The sequence below is a fragment of the Ostrinia nubilalis genome, chromosome 8 (assembly GCF_963855985.1).
Source record: "Ostrinia nubilalis chromosome 8, ilOstNubi1.1, whole genome shotgun sequence".
NCBI lineage: Eukaryota > Metazoa > Arthropoda > Insecta > Lepidoptera > Crambidae > Ostrinia > Ostrinia nubilalis.
In genome coordinates this window covers 6,227,346-6,253,740 of record NC_087095.1, presented here as the reverse complement: position 1 = coordinate 6,253,740, position 26,395 = coordinate 6,227,346, and the positions used below count along the sequence as shown (strand labels likewise).

Here is a 26,395-nt window from a genome sequence, read left to right as displayed (position 1 = left end):
TATCTACAATACAATGCAACGTTGTATGATTTCCGATAAATCATTCTGTTTAGTTTGCACTATTGATTGATTATGAGCAATGGTCGTTGGTATAAGACTTTATTTATGAGCCACTAAAGATGTCTACATAGCTAAAGCACATCGACGGGACATTGTAAATACAAATAGTCACATTCCTTTTAATGCTATCAGTTTCAATCGAATGAGTTAATCAATTCGGTTTGTCATCGTGACAATCTGGCCAGGTGGGGATTCTTGGATGGCTTGAACATGGAGTGCAGGTGCGGTTTTGTTCCCCAGTCGATGAGGCACCTGATGTCATGCCCTGAGTGCCCAAGCAACTGCACTCAGGAGGATTTGATGAGTGCTACTGACAACGCCACTCTTGTGGCGGAGTTTTGGGCTGACACTGTGTAGGTTTGTTGTCGACACGAAAAGAAGAAGAAGTTAATCAATGTGAATAAATCCACAAAGTAGCGATGTTACGCAAAATATCTCTAGTTCAATTTTTTTTACACACACAAGCATGAAGTAACTGTTTTTGTATTGCGTAATATCATTTAGCCCTGGCTGGTGCTAAAAAATACTTTATGCGAAGAGTTTCGAAATGAGGTTGGTAACAATTTAATAAAAACTCGTTTGATTTAGGTACATTCCCGCTCGCTAAAAGCCCTTTTAAAAGTTCCATGGTTCTGCCTCGTAATTTTTCTCTCAGGTGAGGCGGGTGAGATTTATGTTTGTTAATACTGACCATGTTAATCCGTGGACCGTGCTTTTACGCGAGTAATGCGTGGCTCGCATACGTGTATGTACAGACGACGGCACATCAACCTAAACTTTTTGGCATCTTATTTAGTTGTAATAGAGTTTGTTTTGCAGCAAAATGTTATAGTCCATGTTGTCCACTGTAGGTACTTGATATTTGTTTACATCTTTTTTAGGACTGCTCTGTGCATGTTGGACATGGTTTACAGAATAAGCCTTTACATTTGGTCGACTAATTAATTACTTGACTGTTCAAAAACAAAATTAATGTTTTTGTCTTTGGAATGAACCATAAGCCGTTAGCTGGACAACTGGTTAAACGCCTACACACAGGGTCGTACAGTAAGTTGTTTGAAACGTTATTAAAAGAAAAACTTCTTAGTTTACTGTCTGTACGTAATGAATCAGCCTCGATTAAAAATACCACTACCAATCCGAATGTAGACAAAGTTTAATCTAAAAAAATCCTTAATACATGACAACTTGTGCGGGCGAAACGTATGGCGCTCTATACATTTCACCCGCACTTCTGTTCTTTTCGTAGTTGGTATACCTACTTATACCATCAAGGTCGTGGTGGATGGCTGTTGTGACGGAGTCAATTTATTTACTGGCATGGCAGTCTGTCTTGGTGACTGAAATTACGAGGAAAAAGAATATTGCTGGTTTGTGGAGATAATTCAGTGACGTAACACACTCTTGGCATTATCGCGGTAATTTGTAGATAGGCACGATGGCCACAGCAAATTGACATACAGCTTTTGACCCGTCAAAGCGAATTTATATGCATAGAATTACAATGGATTATACAGCGATGTGTTGACCCTCTTTTTGATCGAATTTTTGGAAACTGGCCAGCATAATTTACTGATAATGGAAGATCAGAAGTAATTTTTGGAGCATTTTTTGTTTATTTGTTTTTTAGGCAGTTGGCTGGCACTTTACGCCCATGAAATATAATTCTGATATCAACGCTCTCAGTTTTTCACGGCTGTTATCCTCATTATTTTTAAGTATTAGTCAATTCCGTAGCAGTTTGTTATTTATTTAGTTTGAAAATGTACTTATTGTGTCTTTTCAATGTTATTCTTGCCTTTATTAGGAGCTATTATTCCTATTAAAAAAATAAATATAGAAGATTGACATAATTTCAAATCAATTAGGTAGATCTTTTTATTAATATTGAATTAAACTACGAGTACTTACCTACATGCTAACATAATAATATTGTTTACCTCTTTCTGTTTAATGTAGTTTTGATGGGATTTTGATGATATTCTTTCTCAAATACTTACATACAACTTAGAATTTTTACGGATATTATTTTATTATGTATAGGTACGTGCAACAATGACCGTAAATGCTACGTCACCGAGCGCTATGTCGTTATTATGGCCTTAGTGAGTGACGTTTTACCCAAAAAACCCACGTCACATCTTGGTTACTCGGCATTTTCAGGAATGGGGTTAGGAGGGTTTTTTCACTTATTGTTGCCCACATTTTTTGTTTGTTTTGCGGTGAAAGGATTAGGTGCAATTAATTACACACGCTTTGGTGTGATTATGTAAATCCTTTTAAGATACCAAATGAATTGTGGTAACGAAATAATTCCATGCAAGAGGAATTTAAAAAAGCTGCCAAAAAATACAATAAAATGAGCTTCGCTGTTTTTGCTAGAATAATAATTCATATAGAAGTCGATTCCAAAAAAGTACGAACTTGTTATACAATTTATTAGTATTCAGTTCAAGTAGCAAGATAACGACATTTTACCTCTACCTTTGTCAGAGTCTGAAATTAGCTTTCCATTCCTGATTTCCCAATACTTACCTATAAATTACAAAAATCAGAAGATAATTTCCAGTTTGCATTAGAAGTAAATAGTGTTGATTAGTGTTGAATGTTCAATTTGTCAAGTAAGTAATTTTATCTTGTACATCTATTCCAATAAGCCAAGATGTGAAGCAAAAATATCTACGTAGTCATAAAACATAGTGCTCTAGACCAAATAAAGCTTCGATTTCCTTCTCGTACCCATGTCAGTTCGAGCTTTGATTTAGGGCATCACACATTAATTGTACACGCTACAAATAAGAAATTCGACTCCTCCCTTGGATCTCTAGTTAGGTTAATAAATGTTAATAATAATAGTGATGGAACCAATTATTATTTGTCTTTATGTACAATGCCGACACATCTGCCCACGCATACGTCGAGCAAAATTAATAAGACACGCAGAAGTCGTAGTAAGTTTAGTAGTATTTCGTTAGAGCTTTGTGAAGTTCGTAAAAACAAAGTCTCCTCACTTTGTGCGCTCATTGCGTGGGTATAGAGTTAGAGCCTTGCGGTCTCCTTGATATATTACTTAGAGAATTAAATTTCTTTCAAGTCCTATAGCTACCTAATTAATCAGTCTCTAAAACTTTGGTGATAATAAGTTGTGTCTTGAATACAAATTAGGTGAAAGTACTTCTTTGTAAAAGTACCTACTCAGTGTGAGTTTACATCAAACGTATTCGATATCGACTGCGTAAAAAAAGACATTAAATGTAATGAATGTATGATACGGATTGTACAGCGCCCCAAGGGGATACTTTCAAGAACTAAAATCTTCATAGATTTTTTTACGCACTCTATATCGAATACATATGTACGTTTGATGTAAACTCACACTACGCCCCCAGTTCACAAAAAGTAACATAAAGGACAGTGCCAATCCATGTATGGAAGTTGGACCAAATGCTGCCCAGAATGAAACCATAGTGCATTTTGTTCCTCAGGCCAATACTAATTTGTAAACTGAAGCGCACTGAAATCTATCCCTGGAGTTAAGAGAAAAAAAGAGTTTTGTTTTGAATGATTTACATACAAAATATCATCGATGTATACGTACTACGCATAAGATTTCGCGATTGTGGCATTAAATAACACTCGCTATGTTGAACTTAACCATATTGCATCCGTACACCTTACTTTAGTCCAGACCCTGGCACTATCCTTTTCAGAGCAATGTAGTGCAAAGCTTCGACTTCTTTATACATTATTTATTATAGATGTCTAAGTCACTATTTAATCAGTCAACATAACCTTAGTCAATGAACAACGTTAACTTCAGTAAACGCAAAACTTTGACATTATGATTGATGCGAACGACATCATTAAATATCCGTCTCAAATGATACAACGATATGCAAAGGGAAGGTAAATAGCAATTCCTTTTGGGAAATACTTTAAAAAGGTACTTTAATGTCAATCTGAAAGAGCCAAAAGAAAATGAAGGAGAGGTAAAGTTTTTTCTGGACTTCTATCCAGAAATAACTTAAAAATTAAAGCAAAAGCAACAAAATTTAATTCGCCATTATATAGAATAGAATAGAATACCTTTATTCAGCATTAACATTTATGTGCATACATGTACAGAGGTTAAATTACTGAACCATACAGAAAAGGCGCCCGCTCAGCGAAAATCGTGACATGACATAAGTCGTCAAGTTACGAAGCTGGTTTTCAGCGGGTACCAACAACATGGGGGTTATTACGCCAAATAAGCGCCCTTTTGACAGTGACGGTTTATCGATAAAATTCGTGTCGGTTCATAACACTTCATGACAAAAAGGCGCGCAACAGAGGGCGCTGCAGTTAAAATAAAATATCAATTTATTAAATAAATACAAAATAAGATAAAGGTAGACCTAAAATATGACTCCATAATTGTTCCAAGTACATTAAATAAAATAACGAGAATAGAACATAATCTGTTAACGGTATAATGATATTTTTACTATAAAAATAACTTTAGTACATAAGTGATCTGTGGGGCGGTTTCGGACTGCTGACCTGTGTTTAATTAATATCTACCTACTGTAGGATTTGGTGAACTATCACACAGGTCGTTAACAACGAGGAATGTGAATAACTAAGGTTCTCAATAAACGTTTGTAAAAAGAACTAAATGTAACACATTTTTATTAATCTTTAGTAATTTTAACAAACCTACTTACTCTAAGGCTGAGTTGCACCACCTTATTTTAATTATGACTATAACGACAACCGGTGTATTTTGTATGGAGTTAGACAGACTTTTGATGTTTGTTAAAGTTAAAGTAAGATGGTGCAACCCAGCCCAAGTTGCTTTGTACTTCATAGCTCGATCATGACTTAAGACTTTCGACTTAGTTCGAACATTATTTTGTGTTACATTACAAAGTTTGCTAAACTGCGGTAACTCGGTTGCTGATAGAGGCGAATTCCTGACCGAGCAGTTGTTCTTACTTGTCCATGATAATTGTATAACAAACTTCACTACCAGCAGAATTAAGATGGATAGACGAAACCCTCTTAGCTATGTGTTACGTTGAATTTGTTTGATTTTATCTACGAAAGCAGTCCATTGAAATGCTAGGCTTATGTTCTTTCTTTAGGTCAGCAAGAATTTTTGGCACAGCGTGGTTTATTTTTTACGAAGTGACGCATATTATAGCAGGGTTTCCCAATTTTTTTTTGCCAAGGAACACTAATTGATTATAAATTATACTTTTCCTAGCGGAACCCCCGTACTACTCCGCCCGCACGCCCTGCCCCTCCCTTGTGCGTAAACAAGTCGGTGCGAGTGTGGTGCGAGCGAACAACGTCGGTCACGAAACGTGGGATAATATTTTTTACGGAACCCTTGCGGCCTTTCCACGGAACCCCAGGGTTCCGCGGACCACCATTCGGGAACCGCTGCATTATAGAGTCCCGATTCAATGCGCGTAAAATTACGTAGGTTCTGAAGTAAACTGATCTTTATACCTTTCAAATTATGTAGTTTTTTATTGTTAGATGGGTGTCATAGAGGGTAGTGCTCTAGGGCAGTGGTTCCCAAAGTTGTCTGGGCTACGACTCATCTAATACAAGTTCCCAGACTCGGGACCCACCTATAGGAAATTTAACCGTTACCAATATCCCTAAATAAAGGACTCGGATCTGTAGGGTGGTGTGTCGTTCTACAGGCAGGGCCCACTCAATGTTCGCTCGCGACCCACCACTGAGTCGCGACCCATAGTTTGGGAAACCCTGCTCTAGGGACTAAACAGGAAGGGCTGTTCTCTCACATTTTCATTCTGACGTCATAGCGAGAGAGGTGCCTTTTTATATGGTTATTTAGTATCGTGGTATCGTGATATGATGCAACTCGTTCGTTATACCACGTGGGATGTACTTTGCATTGAATTGCACAAAATAACCGTTGCGTATCTGTATTCATTTCATTTCAGCTTATCTCGGTATACGAGTGCCTTCTAGTGCCTGTAAATTAGATTTATTAGGTGGATACCTATGTATATTGTAACCGTTATTATCAATGGATGTTAGGGATTATCAATTCTAGATAGGCAATATGATTTGTACGTATCATAATGTCAACTTGAGTGGTGATAATTTTGGGTTAGATTTTAGGTAACTAATGCTTACGAAAATTGCCAGCGTCGACTTTAGACGTATTTCAGAAGCAAGTAAAGTATTTGGTTGAAAATATTGTTCACTCTCATTTTCAATAAAATAATAATAATAATAATAAACATCCATAACCCTAGTCCATTGTCCAATAACTGCAATAGCTCCTGTGCACAGGCTGGGGATGGTCTCTGGCTACATCCCATGATATAGTCAGAGACTAGATCCAGCATGTGCACCACTTTCACTTTTGTCGATTATTTTGCGCTTAAAACGGCCTCTACGTGTTGGATCTGTATCCCCACGCAAGCCTTATAAAGGACCGGGCCACTTCTGACCCGTGAGCTCCAAAGCGTACAAACATAATAATAATAATAATAATATTTTATTTCCAAAAAGATATACATATTCTTGACTAAAATAACAATGTACTTAAACTATGCACTAGTTATTGACCTATTTAAATATTTTCCAGTGAGACCCAAACTAAGCAGTATAGCTTGTATCTTGGGTTTCAGAGAGTGCAGTTATCAAAACGAGGCGTTCTTAGAAATTGAGCAAGTTACAGATTGCATGCAGTATTTTAAAACATATTACTTTGCTTAATTTAAACTTATTAACTATATAATATATCTATCTGGTGTATGTGTTTTGTGTGTGTGTGTGTGTTTTGTGTGTGTGTGTGTGTGTGTGTGTGTGTGTGTGTGTGTGTGTGTGTGTGAGTGTGTGTGTGTGTTGTGTGTTATATGTGCGTATGTGTTGTGCTTTGCTAAATTAAATCTTCTGTTTCATTGTAATTTAATTCTAGAAGCTTCATTTTCGTCATTACTTTGCATAAGGATAAGGGTTTGTCTCTGAGGTCGCACAATTTGCATAATTTGTTGTAGGTGTTTGGCAATGAAAAGGCTGGGCTACGCCGAGACATCAGAGAACGCAACTGCGGTAGAGGGGCTTTATATACTCGTCTTGAAATAACGTCTTTATAGTGTGGGTGAGATTGTAGGCTTCTATGCGTCCTGATCATAGCACATAAGACAAATAATTGTCTTACCCGTAGTACGCCAAATTCCCTGTAAAGGTCGTCTGTGGGAAAACGGAAGGGTTTCTTCAGTGCGACCTTGATGAGAGCACGTTGAGCTCGCTCCAGCTGGATGAAGAAGGTTTTACCAGCACTGCCCCACACAGCAATACAGTATTGTATGATTGATTGACACAGGGAGATATATACTGTTTTAAGAATGTCTGGCGGGGAACAGTCTCTGAGTCTTTTCATAACAAAGATTAGTTTCCTTACCCGGCCCGAGAGTATCGATATATGCGTTTTGTATGTTAAGTTTTCGTCCAGTGTAACTCCAAGGTACTTCATTGTAGAGGTGCGATCAATGTTGCCACAAGAACAGTTTGAGTTTTGTCCCAATGAACAGCTATGCACTCGGAGGGTCAAAGAGGCAGGTGGGCTAGCCACAATGGTTTTTGAGAAGGCCAAATATTTGGTTTTTGTGACATTCATAGTAAGTAAGTTATTATTGAAAGCTTTTGCTACCTCGGAGAGACCCTCCTCAGCAATAGCGTAAACGCTCTTCCAGTCGTCGCTGTGAAACAAGATAGCTGTGTCATCTGCATAGGCTATGAGGTTAGCGTTTTTCAATTGCAGTTTAAGTATGTCGTTCAGGTAAAGATTGAAGAGAATAGGCCCAAGGACGCTACCCTGAGGAACTCCAAAGTCGATGGGACGCTCCGAACTTAATTGACCACCAATTTTTACACGTTGCCTGCGGTTTGTTAGGTAACTCTTCAGCCAGTTGTGCGAGACTCCTCGTACCCCGACAGATTCCAGCTTTTTTAAGAGCAGGCCTACTGACACAGTGTCAAATGCCTTAGCAAGGTCGATGAACACCGCTAGGCAACACCTGCCATTATCAACGTGGGCAGATACTAAATTTGTGAGAAGCGTCACCGCGTCCTCAGTCGATTTGTGCTTTCTGAAACCGAACTGACTATCGGAAATGATGTTGTTTGTTTCCAGGAATGGTACTAAGCGATTACTAACTATCCTTTCAAGAACCTTAGAAAGAGTGCTTAGGAGGGCTATTGGACGATAATTATCTGGTGCTTTTTTCGAACCACATTTAAAAATGGGTGATATGGCGGCGATTTTCCAATTATTTGGAAATATACCAAACTCAAGACTCAGATTAAAGATGTGAAAATAAAACAAGAAAGTGGGACCTGTGCATTGCTTAAAAATGTAACGATAGTTTTGTTGTTTTTCTTAGAGCTTTGATAAACTTATTTATCGTGATGGACAACTGCCCATCACTTTTAAAATTTAAACAATCCCCCGTGATGGAACTTTTTTAAACAATTAAAACTTAAAATAGGTTAAAAAAGTTCAGTTACATAGTCCTAGATTTAAAATGTACCGATGTTAGGTTTTTATAAGATTTATTACCTACTAGCGGCCGCCCGCGACTTCGTACGCGTGGATCCCGTTTTACCCCCTTCAACTATCTTACGCGGTTTAGATTTTTTCATACAAATGTTTTTTCCCGCTAACTCCCGTTCCCGTGGGAATTTTTCAATATCCTGTTGTAACTAAGCTTTAAGTTTACTAAGGTACCTGCATGCCAAATTTTAAGCGTCTAACTTACGCGGTTTAGTTTTTCATACAAATGTTTTTTCCCGCTAACTCCCGTTCCCGTGAGAATTTTGCAATATCCTGTTGTAACTAAGCTTTAAATTTACTAAGGTACCTGCATGCCAAATTTCAAGCGTCTATCTTACGTGGCTTAGATTTTTTCATACAAATGTTTTTTCTCGCTAATTCCCGTTCCCGTAGGAATTTTGCAATATCCTGTTATAACTAAGCTTTAAGTTTACTAAGGTACCTGCATGCCAAATTTCAGGCGTCTATCTTACGCGGCTTAATTTTTTTCATACAAATGTTTTTTCTCGCTAATTCCCGTTCCCGTAGGAATTTTGCAATATCCTGTTATAACTAAGCTTTAAGTTTACTAAGGTACCTGCTTGCCAAATTTCAAACGTCTAACTTAAGCGGTTTAGATTTTTCATACAAAAGGATTTTCCCGCTAATGCCCGTTCCCGTGGGAATTCTTAAGTATCCTATAACCTGCCCAGGAGTATGAAGAATAATTGTACCAAGTTTCGTTAAAATCCGTCGAGTAGTTTTTGTTTCTATTAGGAACATACAGACAGACAGACAGACAGACAGACAGACAGACAGACAGACAAAAATTTTACTGATTGCATTTTTGGCATCAGTATCGATCACTAATCACCCCCTGATAGTTATTTTGAAAATATATTTCATGTACAGAATTGACCTCTCTACAGATTTATTATAAGTATAGAATAAATTTATTAATATAGTACATTAAGCACAAATAAAAGGTTGATAGACGACTAAATAAAATCCACCCTAAAAGTCTAACTAAAGTAAAAAGCTGTTTGGATCATTACTTTTTATAACGATAACCTTTACCTTTTTAAAGTAAAAATTTCATTAAATACTTACTTTAGTTACAAGGAGTTTTGTTTGAACTGAGCCTAGCTCGTAATAATATTTTAATTTGACCAAGAAACTTCAGTAACATTAAAAATAATTTGTTTTATGAACTGCTAGTGCTTCTTAAAGATAAAAGATTTTTCGACTAAATTAAACGTGCCTTCTTATTACGTTCTTGTAAAGGTAGGTTTTATAAATAGGAATTTGTGGCGAAAGAAGTCACAACGTTAAAGCATTTATAATAATTTGATATTTATACCTAGGTTCTTATATTTGAAATGTTTGCTCAAATTAATCTTAGAACAAAATGCTCTTTCTGTGGAATTTTTAATTTATCCTAAAGTAATTGGTACATTAGTATTATGTCGTAATACTATAAACGCGAAAGTGAGGATGGATGGATGTTTGTTACCTACTTCTTTACGCAACGAATGCAATCTACGAGCATAATTACTGGACTGACTTTGATAAAAGTATAAAAGTTTTGACTATTTATCAGAACAGAAAATATAGAATTAATAGTTAGACTTCACAATCATGTAAGAAATTGATTTCAACCAAAAATATTTCGATAAATCGTTGCCAAACAAAACGAAATGTGATAGATGCTAGTGTATCGATCAAAAATAGGAGTATTTGTTCCTCATGGTTATCTTTAGAACAGCTGAAATCAATGTAAACCGGATTTAAACTGTAGTGATTGGCATTTAGCCTGTTTTTTTTTATTCCCAGAAGTTGTATTTCAAGGGCACACGTCAATATAGCGAACGTCTTTTATTATCACAAAATATTTCAGCTATCTCGCGTAGACAACGATCTCTATCTAAGAATTTATTTTCTATTTAACATACAGGGTGTACGTGAGCATGAGCCTATACAGTGAGTACCATCGAATATTAAAATAATTCTATGAGGTATTTGATTAGTCGACGTAAGTTCTCGTTCTAAGAAAGTTATTTTAAGCGATTTCATAATAACGTTCCAATTATAATTGACTAGGTTTCTGCCCGCGGTTTCCAAAGCGTGATTTTTTTTTTCAAATACTGGGATAAAATATGTCCTTTCCCAGGACTCAAACTATCCCAGTGTTGAGGTGTGAAAGCGACACAAACTGACAGTTACTTTCGCATTTATAATATTAGAAGGTATTGTAGCTTATAAAGTGATCATACGCTAAGCTTTCGAAATTTTATGAATTTTTATGAGCACTTTATTACAAAGGCTACTCTGGGGACTACTACACAATAACAGTTTTAAGGTCACAATTTGTCATACATTTTTCATGTCATTTTTTACGCTGTCGCTAGAGAACACATAATCATAAACTCATGGTAAGCATTCAGGACTTTAAAGCGATTCCAAAATTAGAACTGTCACCTTTGTAGCTTTATGTGGGGGGCCCCCGGGGCAGTTGTCTCGTACACCCTGTATGATTCGGTCTTAAAATAATATAGTAAAAGAAAATAATTATCATTACTTTACCCGACAGCGGCACCCCTTCGCAAACGCTGGAACGCTCGCGCTGGTACGACCGGCTCGCGTCGTTGAATTTCAAACACAGGCATCCGCCGAGGGCCTGCCACAAAGAAATCCTATTAAAAACGGGCCAAGTGCAAGTCGAATTTGTACACAATTATTTCCTTGTCACTGTGCGTGAGAAACATCACAAGAAAAACGTTTTTCTAGCTCTTTTTATGGGAACAGCTAGGGACTGGAATTCACTGCTTACTGAAGTCTTTCCCGAGTCTATAATCCGGGTCTTTTCAAGGCGAGAGAGAATAGGCACTCACACGGCAGGTAAGTATCATCCTAGACTGCAACTCACTAAATACCTGCTAAGTACTGCATAAAAAAATGGCTCCCATTTAATTTTCATAAATTTTTCTTGGCTCATTGTGTAATTTTAGGACTTTTAATTAACGTATAAAACATGTATGTAGTACAAATAGTATAGTTGTTACTTCGATAGTGAGTGTAGTGGAAGTTAATAAATGAAAAGAGTGGACTGTATAAAATTAATTGTCTATTCGGTATACAATAGTATCGAGACTGTTTAGTGCAAAGTCGTTGAAGAGAGTGCGTCAGGATCGTCTTCTTCCATGTTCGCCCGCGAACCGAACATTGCTCGTTCGTTCGCCGAACGCTTGCCGCTCCCTCCGGTCACGCCGCCCGCGGGCAATGTGCGTGAGTGGACAATAGTACTTATTATTATTCTGTGGTACAACCACAGTATAATTTTGACATTACATGTTAATTATTAATGATCGGTAGAAGTCGTATAAATGTAATTTTGGTGACTTTTATTGGTACATACTCTCAGTAAAGTATGAATTGATTACACTTAAGTACCAACCATATTACAAGGTAAGATATCCTTTCAAACTACGTAATGTCTTTCCAGGCATATAATGGAGCGTATAAAAGTATTACTTTGGACAAAGTAAGTAACATTTTGAAAGCTATTCAAAGTTAGGCAAAGAAAACGAAAGCACTTTTCATTTTGTAAATAAGGTTTCAGCAATATTTTTCTTACATTATGGCTTACTTACCTATATCTAGATTCTAGAGCATCCATTTAAATATGTCTAGAAATTCAATTCAAAGTCTTGCCAGTTCTTTTAATTGCCAATATAATTTATTTTGAGACCTACTAATAAATGTACTTATGTATAGTTATTGCAATTCACGAAGGCGAGTGAGCTTTAGTACATTTATGTGGTGGCTCGCTACTGTTCGTTTTTACCCGACTGCGCCAGAAGGAGGGTTATTCAAAAGTTTTGACAGACTTTACACTATCGTTATGTGCATGTACCTACACGTACACACACAAGTAAAGCTCACTCGCCTTCGTGAGTTACAAGAACTATATCTGTATTGATGACGTAGGAGTGGAAGTCAATAATTTATCTATTATCTGAGTTCTCCCTAAAATGGCTGGCTGTGGTGTATTAGGTCAGTAGTTAGGTAATAAAAGTTCTTTGTAATTAAAACAGACTAAGTAGAAGCACACCATCCAATTTAATTAAGGTGTAGACACCTAATTAATCTGATTGGCAGGCCCAAAAGTTTGTTCCGTGGATTTATATTTGAAGGTAAATTGGGTAAAGCTCACTTTTAACTACGTACACTTGAAAAACATTATCCAATTATAATGATTAAAGTACCTTTATTAATCGTGTGTAAAGATAAAATCAATTTACACTTACAAAAGTTTTAATCCTGATTAACATTACAGTCTGACTCTATGCATTATAAAAACTAATCCAAATCTAAAATGTGAATATTAATTATAACACAAGCGTTCTCTAGGAAAGGTTTCAAGAAAATTCTTCTCATGAAACATTTCAAAGGCACTTTATGATTGTTTTTTTAACTTGTGCATTGCTCAAGCTTTTAAATTATTAATTCATTATCAAAGTCTACACGAAACCTTTATGTATATATAGGTTCTGTCCTTGTTTGAGACATTTTATAAAATTAGCAGGTTACATACCTACAGGGGCACAACGTTTAAGTATAACTTAACTAGCGACCCGCTTGGGCTTTGCACGGGTGCAATGCTGATATGCATGTATTAAGTATACATAAACCTTCATCTTTAAACACTCTATCTAATTAAAAAACCGCATCAAAATCCGTTGCGTAGTTTTAAAGATCTAAGCATAAATAGGGACAGAGAGAGAGGAAAGCTACTTTGTTTTACTAAGTAAGTATGTAGTGATGATGCAGTTTACATATCAGACCAACCAACTCGCCGACATGAGTCGTCGACTTTTGACAAGTTGTCAACATGATTCTTTTGAAATCCAACCACCAAGCCGCCGGGCTTGTTGTCAAGAGTCGTTAAATATACTAAATTACAAGTATTTATAGTTTGTACATCAATTTATCTTTTACCCAATACTTATACTAGACGAGACGTAATTTCGTATAATCAAAGTAATTCTTTAGCGTCCTCGTAATAAATATTTTCATGGTAGACAAATTACCACCTACGCGTCCGGAGAAATGTACAAAAACAAAACTAAAGTAGGTAAAACATTTCTACAATATTGTTTTACTTAGGTACTTACTTAGGTGGGTAAATCATTGATAGTAAATGGCCATTTAGTCTTTTGTTTCGTTTGTTTCAGCCGAAAGACTTCCACTGCTGGACAAAGGCCTCCCCCAAGGTTTTCCACAAAGACCGGTACTGCGCCGCCCCAGGTACCTCCCGCGACCTTCACCAGATCGTCGGTCCACCTAGTGGGAGGCCTGCCCACACCTCTACCGGCTCGTGTTTTTTGTTTGTTTAGTATCAATGAGCTCACTAATGGAAAAATTTATATGCAATTTAATAAATTACTTAGTTGGCTATTTTTACCACATTATGTGCCAATTATATTATGAAAACTGTCGTCAATCCCCATAAAAAAAACAAATATTTTAAAGTATCCCTTAATGTTTAAGGAAGTGCGAAAAAATACCCTCCTTTAAATTATTGAGATAACAGTCTCTTTAATGGATTTAGATACTTATGCCACGACAGTACCCTGGTTTATGTGGGATTTCCACAGAATTCATGACATTACCAGGTAATATTACCAAGGAATTTATTTCGTGGTTCTCCGTCGATACATTTATTTCTACATGGTACGAGTAGGTAATGATTCGTGCTGGTTAAAATTTATTAAAAATCTACTGCCTTAAGTGGAACTAGAACCTACGAACTTTCGTTATCAATTGTATTTCACGCTGTGAGATATTTTTAAATTTTAAATCATGGTAAAGATAATAAGTTAGGTATAATAAATAAAAAAAAAAACAAACAAAAATTATAAGAATTTCTTGCAATTGGTATAATGTCAATATTATTATAGGTGATGCTTGACTTTTACGATTGATTCGGCTTGAGTTTCATAATAAGGACTCTTCGTTGAAACAAAAAATACTTATAATTTTCCGAGAGATATCTAATAGGTAATTTTCTACTCAGAAGCTTAGTCTGTATACCGTTCGAGTTTTTGCGAATCCGCCCCACACCCTGTTCATTTTTAATAGCTACGTCTAGTTAAGCGGCTCATATTATATCTTTTGAGCTTTTTTCCCAATAAATTGAGAACAAGAGGGCGCAATATTTTCCTCTTCACTTTGTTTGGTTATCTATTTTTAATTTGAAACAGAGAACGATAATTTCATAATAATGGTAACTTTCTTTAGCGTAACTTCGTTCGCATGAAGTTCTAAGCTTTTATTTCGATTTTCCTCTGCCAGAAAGGGGTTTTTTAATGCAGAAAATACATCAAAAAATATTTCTGCTTATTAGAGTTGTAATTTTCAAGTAATTTGCCTGCAGCTCGAATTAAGGTCAACAAAACTAAGCTCTGTCACTAAATCTGTTTTAGCTGACGTCAGCTGCTTATGACGGAATCTGTGACGGAATTAAGGGGTCCAAAAACATGGGACTTATTAAGTAAATTTGAAAGTTTTTCCTACAAAATAGACATAAGTTTCGATATAAACAATGGAACAGTTAACAAATATTAGTGTTTAAATCTGAATTACTGACCGTAGGCTTTAAATTTTTAATTAAAATAGTGAATCGAGTTTTGGAGTTTTAATCGTCATTTTGACCTACTTCAGAAAAAACCGGTTGAAAGCAGAATGTCTGAAAAATAATAATATTCCTTTACTTAAGCTGCTTGAACTGTGCTTGAATGAGAAATACGCTGACAAACTCCCTGCGGTTGTTTGTATTATTAATATAGATGTTTTTTATTACCTTACGGTGTGTGCTTCACAAAGATATTTCCTATTATAATGGTGTACACTAACGATGTTTATGATGCCGACATAAATCTATATTTATTTTACGGGCAACGCTAAAACGTTGAAGTTGTTCTCAGAGTAACGATGGGTTGGCTACGATAAATCCCAATTATCGATCACGGCTCAGACCTCTAGCAATCGTTATCTTTGGATCGATACGAAACGATTGGAATGGTTAGATAGTGTGGAGGCTTGATATTAAGGAGCTTTACTTTATGGTTTTTGTAACAATGGTAGCTAGAATGCACCTTAAATGAATAAGTTTTGAAAAATGCTTAAGTTTTTTACTTTTAATCTTTATTTATTTATTTTTTCCTTTTATATCATCTCGTACGGTTACAGTCAGTCTCTTACTCTCAAATTGTGTAAGCGACATATTCAATTAGTGAATAAAACTGTGTGAATGGGTCATTCCACAAAAATATGTCAACTCTTAGTCCGCGCCACATTTCACAAGAAATATTTGTTAATATTTTATTCCAAAATTGTTAAATAACAGCTCGCAATGGTGTTTTATTCATCACCCATTTATATTTTTTTAAACTATTTTTCAAACATCTTAAATTCCTTTTAAATGACCCAAAACGTCATTCCCTAGGCATGTCCGTACTCCAAAAGTTTGTGTTTTGGAACCCATATTTATAAAAACATCAACTTGATCCTTTATTATAATTAACGAATATTCTATTCAAACCTATATTACACCAAATTCTATTTATATTTTGCGGTTTCAATAAACAATAATTTGATTTTCTTTAGTTGAAAAAGAGTCCACAGCTTTTAGCGTCATTCCCTCGCCACGCACTGATTTTATAATTTTGCGCTTTAATGTGTATTTAGAGTGAATGACATTTAGTTGAGTTTAAAGTACGATACGAAGTTATCCTCAGACCATACTGGCTTTGCGGCAGCCGTTTTTTGAATTAGTGCAAACGTGCCAGTTGTTGCGAAAACATGTGTTGATACAGTCACTTCGTCAGTCCCTAGTTGAGTAGCTTTATTGATTACAATAGGAAATTGTATATAATTTAATAGTATTTAAGTGTGGTTTTTCGGCTATTTTCGGCACATCGTATCAAGCATCTTATAATATAAAGTTAATCTGCATTTTTGTTAAATTTTACTTCAAATCGTCAGTCCCTAGACCGTCAGGCCCTAGCTTTAAACGGCGCTAGGGACTAAGTTACTAGTTAGGGAATAACGTTTTTTATATAGTAGGTATTATTAACAAAACAACTACATTAAGTATATTAACTTATCTATAAGTGTTAAGGTTGTAAGTTTTATACTTTATTAAAAGTCACATAGGAGTATGTAGTATGAAAAAACTTAAAATTATAATTTCTCCTAAAATAAAGCATAAAATGACTGGCCCTTTTAGACATAACATAATTAATACATAAACTATAATTTACACTAATAAAGTATTCAAAAGCATCTTAAAAAAGTTTAGGACAAAATGACGTCGAAAATATACAGATTTTTATGGAATGACCCGAATAGATATTATTAGGGATTCAACATACATAAATAGTACCTAACTTGTGGTTTCTTTAGGGAATTTGCGGTTAGTTAGTTAGAACATGTAGACTCGGGTGCAATGACTTGCCGCGCAAAATTAATGACTACTTCTAGAATAATTTTTCGTGATATCTTTTGACGTCTTAAGCAACGTCTATTTTTATAATTTTTCATGATAACTTTGACGCATAAAGCAACGTCAAGTAAAACATGTAAAGCGTGATTAATATTGTTGGTGTCAGACAGAATTAAAATTACGGGTAAAGCCGCGGGCAGTAGCTTGTTTCTTAATAACAAATTCTCAATAGTTCTTACCTATTGATAACGGTCTAAACGACCAGTTTGTAAAGAGTTAACGACGCGTTCAGTCAAAATCACTGGTTTCAAGTGATTTTTCTTAGAAAATTAACGAGTTTGAAAAAGGTATAAATTACAAGGAATTTTCACGTTCATTCAGTGATAAATCTCGATACAATTATAATGATCGATCGGCAAACAAATTGCTTTCTATAACAGAAATAAATGAAGGTAATTAAAAATACACCATTACGTCACTCGGACACAGAAGGTACAATATTTTTGATTAACTAGGTATGATTTATTGTTATTAGCAGTAGATGTCCTGTGGCTGAAGTGATGTGAGGTATTTGTAAATCATGAAGGTAGGTACTGACTTTTCCACTTCATTCGTCGGTTTTCCACTAGGATATAGGTAGGTACGCTATCATTAAAATAGACTTTTTACTGTATTGAGCGTTATTGTTTCAGAGCTTTGGTCAAATAAATACGGTGTAAGAAATATTGCAATCACTTTTATTACTTAATTTTAAACTGTCGCGTTGCATACCTAATTAAATTAATTTAAAAAGGTTTTATTACTGATTCCAAACAGTCAGTTTTCAAGTACGTGTGTGTGTACGTACGTGCATGTACGAGTACTTAATATGTAGGTACATTTGTACATATCGGGTTTCATTTTGGAGATAACGTGTAATCGAAATTCGGCAAATTTGGAAAATTTTCAACCGATTCCTGTAATGAATGGCTACGATCAGCCAATAATATTTTTATCGCGATAAATAAACACACCGATCATGGGTTATTGGTATTCGAGGTTCGTAAAAATATACAGCATTTTCCGGCTAAATAATCGAATTTATGTTTCAAATTAATCGAATTTATGTTTCAAGAGAATTTTTTTCTTTATTTGAAAAAATAACATTGGCAGCTACGACTAAAATATTTATAAAAAATAATTCCGGCTGTTTTGGAGACACCCAAGGCCGTTAATTTTTGTACACAGACCATAAATGTCACAACACGTTTCTATTTTGTTTTTCTGTCTGTCACTATTCTGTTTTCGCGCGCTTGGGTATTTGTCTTTTGTTTTATTACCCAAATGAGAACAAAAGACACCTGTAAAAGGAAATCAATTTATAAGGTTTTTTTTTTATTTATACGAGGGTTAAAGTTTAAAGGTTATAGATATCTTCACACACAGCGTAGAAGACACTTGAAAATTTTGACATATTTATCAGACGGATTCAGTGGGCTTAGTGTGAGTTTACATCAAACGCGCTCACTAGATGAAAATTTTAGTTTTTGAACGTTTCCCGCTAGGGGCGCTGTACAATCCGTCATACATTTTAATGTAATTTTTTGACGCGCTCACTAGTGAGCGCGTTTGATGAAAACTCACACTAGGCCCTCAGTACCATTTCAGGCAGTCGATTTTTGAACATTACATAATTTCTGAAATGTATTTTTTTACATTATTTATGGCTGAAATGACGATGATTATAATGAGTACCTATTTATTAGATGAAGAATAGGGAATTTACCTGTTTGAAGCCTCTCCTATATTTGTTGTTCATGTAGCAGTATATGATGGGGTTGTAGCAGGAGTGCGACATGGCCAGCCAGTGGCTCGCGAACCACACGTACGGCATGCCCGGCCACGACGCCCATTCTTCATCGTTCTCGTGAGCTGTCCACAGAACCTATAAAAAGAACAACTTTTAACTCTAAAGAAATCAAGAAGAAGAATCTTTATTACTGGGAGGCGACATTACCTATACAGAATTGCATCATTTACATAAAGTTTTATTAGTACATTCTTCCAAATGCGGGCAGCGCAGGACCGGTAATTGTGGAAATCCTTGGGGAAGGCCTTTGTCTGGCAGTGGAAGTCATTTGGTTGAACGTATGAACGAAGATATGCTTCTTCTTCTTCTATATGGTGTGTGTTATTTATAACTTAGCTTACAACCCTGGTATCCGCCATGTAGTTGTCATTAGACAGCCATATAATTGGCTCAATCGGACCAAATTGCATGCCCTACGAAGTGCGGAATGTTGTTATAATTATGTAGAACAATTGTACAGCTTGTTCACTGTTCAATTTGTTGACTGTCACGCTGCTTTACTCTGTCACCACAAATTGATATCATCTAGATTAGTAAGTGCTAATAAATGACAATTGTATGTTATGAAGCAAGGATATTATTACATTCCCCATCCAGATCGTTGTGATAGGACGATCAAATGTAACAAATGGATCCCAATCCCTTTCGATATATCTTATTCCAAGCCTCTCTACGTCATATCTGACCTTTATAAAAAGTGTCCCTACCTACTGACCTTCAGAGGTGATGCTGTTAAAAAATCATTTAGCATAAAGCTTATTGTCGCACAAAACTCATGCCAGTTAAATGTACAAACTACGAGTAGGTATACTGGTGTGACGTCTAATGGTTATTTTTGGAAAAATGTAAAGATTTTACTTTCAGTGGTAATTTCAGAGAACTGCTCCTGAATCATGTACCTACTTCTGCTATTTCTATGTAGTTGTTACGGTCAAAGTGATAAATGTGAAAATTATGAATAATCGCCGGTTATTATGAATAATTACCGCATGATTTGGTAAATGTGATTAATATGAGGTCATTTATGTGTGTATAAAACTAAATAGGCGGCTTAGGGGTGGCCCAAGGGCCACCCCCGCCGCACCTTAACCTATTTTTCACTTTAAATCAAAACATTATGTTATAGGCATCATGGAAAAGTAATATTATGCAAGAAACATTCCAAACTCATTATGTCAAATTATATTAATATATGATATCAAAACGTTCAAAATTTTGGCTGTACACGAACACGTACACAAGATGTTGTTCTCTTTTATGAAATTTGTTAGTACTAAGGCTGAATTATTAAATAATCACTGTTAAATGTGATTAATTTATCACTTTTACCGCGACTGTCGGGAATTATTCATAATAACCGGTTATTATTAATAATTTTCAATTTATCACATTAACCGTAACATATTTATTTATATCAATCGTCGGACAGTGGTGGCTGAGTTTGTTGCGGCGCTTCTTCTCAGCACTTGCCAAATCTTGGTCTCGAAGCGCTGGTAGGGTAAAAAGATTATGAGACGTGTAGAGACTCCTTAAGAGCAAATTATTTGACGATTTGTAAGTACCTACTATTAAAATAAAGTATTTAAATAAAGAAATTTTGACTTTGACTTATAACAGGAATAAAGCCATTGATAGAATCAACCACTTTTACTCGAGGCCCACAGTCCGCTGCTCTAAGCCTCCAAGTAAAATAATTCTTACAGTCCCAGGATTTGTCTTCGTGCATTATTATTGGGTGGGCGAATACAATTTGTTGGAATAGTGAAAGGCCCGCATTTTTGGCGGGTCGAGGAAGAGGAAATCCTGAATGCTATAAATTCCTACATGTCAGCTTGCAAATAACAAACAAAACTGGTAATGTAGTATCTATCTAGGTATTGATTTATTATTGAATTAGTTATCTAAATTGTTCAACTGTGCCGTTTTCAAACTAAAATTTAAGAATTTTAATTCGAATGTTTCAAGTACAGGTAGGAACCTACTTAATTTAAAATTCGTGAAAATGAGTAATGAAGCGCAATCATAATTGCAAGTAAATGAAAATTTGATTAAAATGGACATAGGCTGATTTCACTGGAACTATTTCGTTCAATTAGAATTAATTGCTTAGGTATAGCTCACACAAGGTTCATTTCAGGATTCTGGGTACATAGTTAACTGCGTATCAGATTTAAATCCGATTTCAGTGCCTATTATCTAGCATTAACAAGTATCTGGTTTACTCTGAAGAGTTTTGTGCTTTTTTATCAAGTTCGCCCGATGCTGTAATGAGACTTTGTCTATTTTCATTTGGATATGCCTGAAATAGTGAACATCTTAGTTTCGGAGTATTTTAGTTTCAGAACCAGGTACAGGCTACATAGGTATTTTAAATATTAGTTCTTGTATGAGACATTTTTGTTAATTTTATGTGAAATCGAATTAAATTAACTTGAAATCAAATGATATTAACTAATATCTTGGACACAGGTCTTGAAATGGCCCATTTCTTCAATAAATGTCACGGATTCGCTCTTTCAGTCCCCCTAGTTAACACGGCAATAGTGGAGGAAAATACGTTCGAAATATGGTTATAGCTAAGAACGGGTGTGTATTATTGCCATAACGTTATTTTTATGGGTCTTTCAATGAGCCAATTAAGGCATCAGTCCAAAAGGTCTCGATAATTAGTAGCGCAATGACAGTAGTATGGTGTGAAAAAGCGACGTCATAACTTGTCTTTTCCATATTAAATCTATATGGAGGGGTTTTACAGTTGGGGAGACCGAGGCGAGTTGTAACAAAGGAGAGTTGTGACATTGACGTTTTTTTGGAACTTATTAACTTCTAGCGAGCTCGTAGCAGTGCGCGTTTTCTAGTTCAAGTCTCGAACTAACAAATACGCGATGTTGCGAGCTCGCTGATAGCTTCATAAAAAATTAAATAGTCTATTGTGTAGGATATGCGTTCAATACGGTCCCTTGTGTGGCAAGGAAATGGATCGTTTTTTCACACCCACACAGGCGACTACCAAATACACGTTTTAATATTTTTTAACAATACCCTTGAACTTTCGCTGCAGCCTAAGAAATACATTTCTGAAACACCCACACTCGTTTCGTGCGTGACTTAAGTTCTCGCAAAGCTGCTTTGTTAGGGGCATTAGGGTACAAGTTTGCCGTAATTCCACTAAAAATACTTACGTTAATCTTATACATACTTACTCAATTCGATAATCATAAAAGAGATTTCATTACATCATAATTAAACTAAATAAAGCAGTATTATATCCCAAAGTGCGTCATTTTGTCATGAAGTTTCAAGAGAAAAGTTCTTTCAATGGATTTCCCCATCAAAGCAAGTCCTATAAAGTCAATTTATGCGTTGTAGTTTGTCCGAACTGTTTGCCAAAGTCCCAGAATAGCTCTGAAACATCGCAACCCCCTTATACAATCTATTCAGATTAGAAATTCAGAACAAACGGGCTTCAAACTTGACTGCTGATTCACGCAAATAGCAATACAGTCACTCTGTGAATAATTTCATTTCACTATAGTTAGTATTTAGTTATTTAATTTTTAGCGTTAAGAATTGCATCTCAAACTAATTTGAAAATAACTTGAAAAATCGAACTGCCTAAGGCGGGAATCGACCCACGACCTTTTGCTTTGACTGCTCTTCCATCTACTTAGACACTGGATGAACCCGTCGATTTTATGATTTTATGTTATTCTCAACGGCTGTACTTTTGGATAGTATTATAAAGTACTTCGGTTTAGTTTAGGTAATTATAATTTATACCTAATCGATAAAAGCATGAAGCCGTGACTCTGAAAAACAAACCCTTTAAGTAACTCTATGACGTGGGTGTTCCCAAATAAACTTTATGTGAAACAACGTTATGACAGTCCATAAAAAGTAACCCAATTAATGTCTGTGTTAATTATTAGTATAAAACCATGTCATCATGACTAATTTGTTCTGCCTACAAAAGTACAGTCGACAACACATTGGATTATAATGTATTTTTGTTTAAAAATATCACCTAAGTATTAAAAGATATGGCAGAATTTAGCTTGAGATGACGTCGCTGCGCCGTCTGAATTTTTTCCGAAAATGTTCCCTCTTTCGTTCTCGTCAATTCCGCCTGTCCGCTGGGGAAACAGCCTCGATTTCTTGACCAATGAACTATTAAATTGTTTTCCCTCCCGGTGATTATGACGTTTTAAGGGTGTATCATGCCAAAATATTGGCAAGTACAGACGATTGAACATCAGACAATTTTGTTGCAAAATTGCAATCTATCATCACTACAACATTAGGATTGTTCAACAAGATTTCTTAGGAGAATATGAAGCAATTTCACAGTTATTTTTTTATCTACATTAATAATATGTATTACAGTAAATAACATACGTGGAAACTTAAATTTTGACACCCGTAATATTTATTATGTATTTTACTTTGATCTATTTTAGAACGTTTTCATAACAGAAATTCCCATTAATATATTTTGTTTTAATTCACAGTCGCAATCAAATTGAGCAAAATTTTCGCTACCAAATACACTCAGCGGCACGGAATTTGGCCCAAGCCTAAACAACCAGATATGAGGTCAAATAGGTGTTGTATACCTAAGTTTCGTGTGACATGTTAACAGAACATTTGTTTTTGTTAGTTTAAGAGGCTAGATTAATAAAAAAATGCGTCTGTTTAACTTTTTTGACTCTAGAAACGCATTTCGTTGTTGGAGCGTAAAGAGTACGGGTAAGTTTAAATTCGATATTAAATGTTGTAAGGGTTTGGCGTTTTGTTTTTTGTTTTTAAATTAATCTTAGGGTTATTCTTGTTTCCATAATTTTAGAATAACGTCCATTACTTCAGCTCAAGTTACTCAAATAGTGTTGCTTAGAAGTCAAGGGCGTATGCAGCGGGAGATGGCTGAAACTTTCAATTTATGGCGTACAAACTTAAGATACACGTTAAAAAGGCATGACCAGACCGCCTTTTACATAAGAAGACCAAGAAGTGGGGAATTAAGGAGTAAATCAGCGCGCGATGACCCGATAATCGTGCTTGCAATATCAAGAAATCGGGTTCTCACTACGTTTGAGATACGCCAGCGTTTACAAACAGCAAGCCCAGTGAATGTCAGTGAGCACACAATAAGAAGAAGGATGGAGGATCATAACCTGCATACTCGAAGACCAGCTCGAGGACCATAACTTCTCCGATACCTCTGCGAAGTGCGACTTACGTTTTCCAGAGAACATCCAAATTGGACGCAAGGCTAATGGAGTAAAGTTCTATGGATCGATGATTGCAGAGTCACCTTAAGAGCTCCAGACGGCCGTGGAAGTGTATAGAGAAGGTGCGGAGAAGAGTTACTACGCAAACAGACAGTTTTCATAAAGATTTTACTCCATTAGTCTAACGTACAATTTACATGTTCTCTAGAAAACGTAAGTCGCACTTCGCGAAGGTATCGGAGAAGTTCTGGTCCTCGAGATGGTCTTCGAGTATGCAGGTTATGATCCTCCATCCTTCTTCTTATTGTGTGCTCACTGACATTCACTGGGCTTGCTGTTTGTAAACGCTGGCGTATCTCAAACGTAGTCAGAACCCGATTTCTTGATATTGCAAGCACGATAATCGGGTCATCGCGCGCTGATTTACACCTTAATTCCCCACTTCTTGGTCTTCTTGTGTAAAAGGCGGTCTGGTCATGCCTTTTTAATGTGTATCTTAAGTTTGTACGCCATAAATTGAAAGTTTCAGCCATCTCCCGCTGCATACGCCCTTGACTTCTAAGCAACACTATTTGAGCAACTTGAGCTGAAGTAATGGACATTATTCTCAAATTATGGAGACGAGAATAACCCTAAGATTAATTTAAAAACAAAAAACAAAATGCCAATCCTTTACAACATTTAATATCGAATTTAAGCTTACCCGTACTCTTTACGCTCCAACAACGAAATGCGTTTCTAGAGTCAAAAAAGTTAAACAGACGCATTTTTTTATTAATCTAGCCTCTTAAACTAACAAAAAAAATTTTCTGTTAACATGTCACACGAAACTTATGTATACAACACCTATTTGACCTCATATATGGTTGTTTAGGCTTGGGCCAAATTCCGTGCCGCTGAGTGTATTTTGGAGCTAATTGAAACGAAATATTATAAACCGTTGTTTAATGAATACCATTATAATTTCTCATTTTACCAAAATAATTTAAAGCAATGTTGCCATTTCATAAATATTACATTTTGCATGCCTTGATAAATAGTTACTGTTTTTGGAATTAATGCATTTTATTATCTAGACTTTTCCTCTCTATCTTTGATTCTACTATTCTCTCTGTCTCTTTCTTACGTCACCTCTGCAATTCCTGTTAAACCAGAATCTACTTGATTGCAAATAAAATCAAAACAGTAAACGCTAAGTTTGTTTCAAGGCTAAGTGAAATTATCATATCAACCGCAACAAAGTTAACCATAAGAAAATGGAAAAAGTTCGAAGCTGTACCTAGCTTATTATGGAAATTATGACCAGATTGGTAAGCTTAGAAAATGTGACCTGTCCTTTCGACCTTTACCTTGACATCTAGGTAACATAAGACGTCATGTACAACTTACGATGAAAACGTTGAGCGGCAGCCAGCAGATTGTAAACACCGCCACCACCGTCACCATCATTTTTATCATCTGAAACAAACAGACGGTGTAAGTAAGGGTAAAGGTAGTTGCACTTGCAGAGTAACAGTGAGGTCTGTTCAAAAGAGGATATTTTGACTGTAAACAGACTCAGTAAATCGAAAAACATCTCTGTTAACAGACTCAGTTAATCAAAAATAAGCAAGGGCGTCCGTGGAAGACCAGCTTCGTGACATGCCCTTTCGAGCAAATGCTGAGCCTGTTGGCACAGTTTTTTACCTCTAACTTTTTTTGTTACTTAAGTACCTACCTAAATGTGTTTTTTGTTGCTTTTTGTGTTTTTTTTTGTTTTAATAAACTATTTATATCTATCTATCTCTACACAACTTAGATCGACCAATATTAGCATTTACCATTTTTAACCAGAATCTTTGTAATAATAATTTCATTACACATCCAGTGGAAATAGCCCCTTTTGGACAGACGCTCTTGTTAGTAAATTAGCTTATTTCATAAAATTATTCTAAAGAACACAAACGAATGAAAGAACACCACTGTGTGATATTAAGCCACACATTCATACAATAGTAACCGTTAAGCTGAACTACCTAATTTCAGTGTAATGCAGAAAATGGTGTTAACCGATTCGTAATGAATTTAAAGGTAGGTACCTACTGTTTGCCACGAGTCTAGCCGTTACTGCAAAGCTTAAGCCACTAAGTAAAGGCTTGTTTAGTATTATCGTTAACACTTTCAGCTCAGAGAAACTAGGCATAATAGAA

General features: G+C 35.8%; 1 protein-coding gene across 1 annotated transcript in view; it reads right to left on the bottom strand.

Moving 5' to 3' along the window:
• Positions 1-26,395, bottom strand: part of LOC135073815 (RYamide receptor-like) — a 92,678-nt gene that overhangs the window by 9,571 nt on the left and 56,712 nt on the right. Inside the window, exons 4-6 of the mRNA XM_063968016.1 lie at positions 25,596-25,664; positions 18,895-19,053; positions 11,207-11,300 (exon numbers count right to left, since the gene is read on the bottom strand). Of these exons, the coding sequence (XP_063824086.1) occupies positions 11,207-11,300; positions 18,895-19,053; positions 25,596-25,664 (322 nt within the window). The remainder of the gene's footprint in view (positions 1-11,206; positions 11,301-18,894; positions 19,054-25,595; positions 25,665-26,395) is intronic.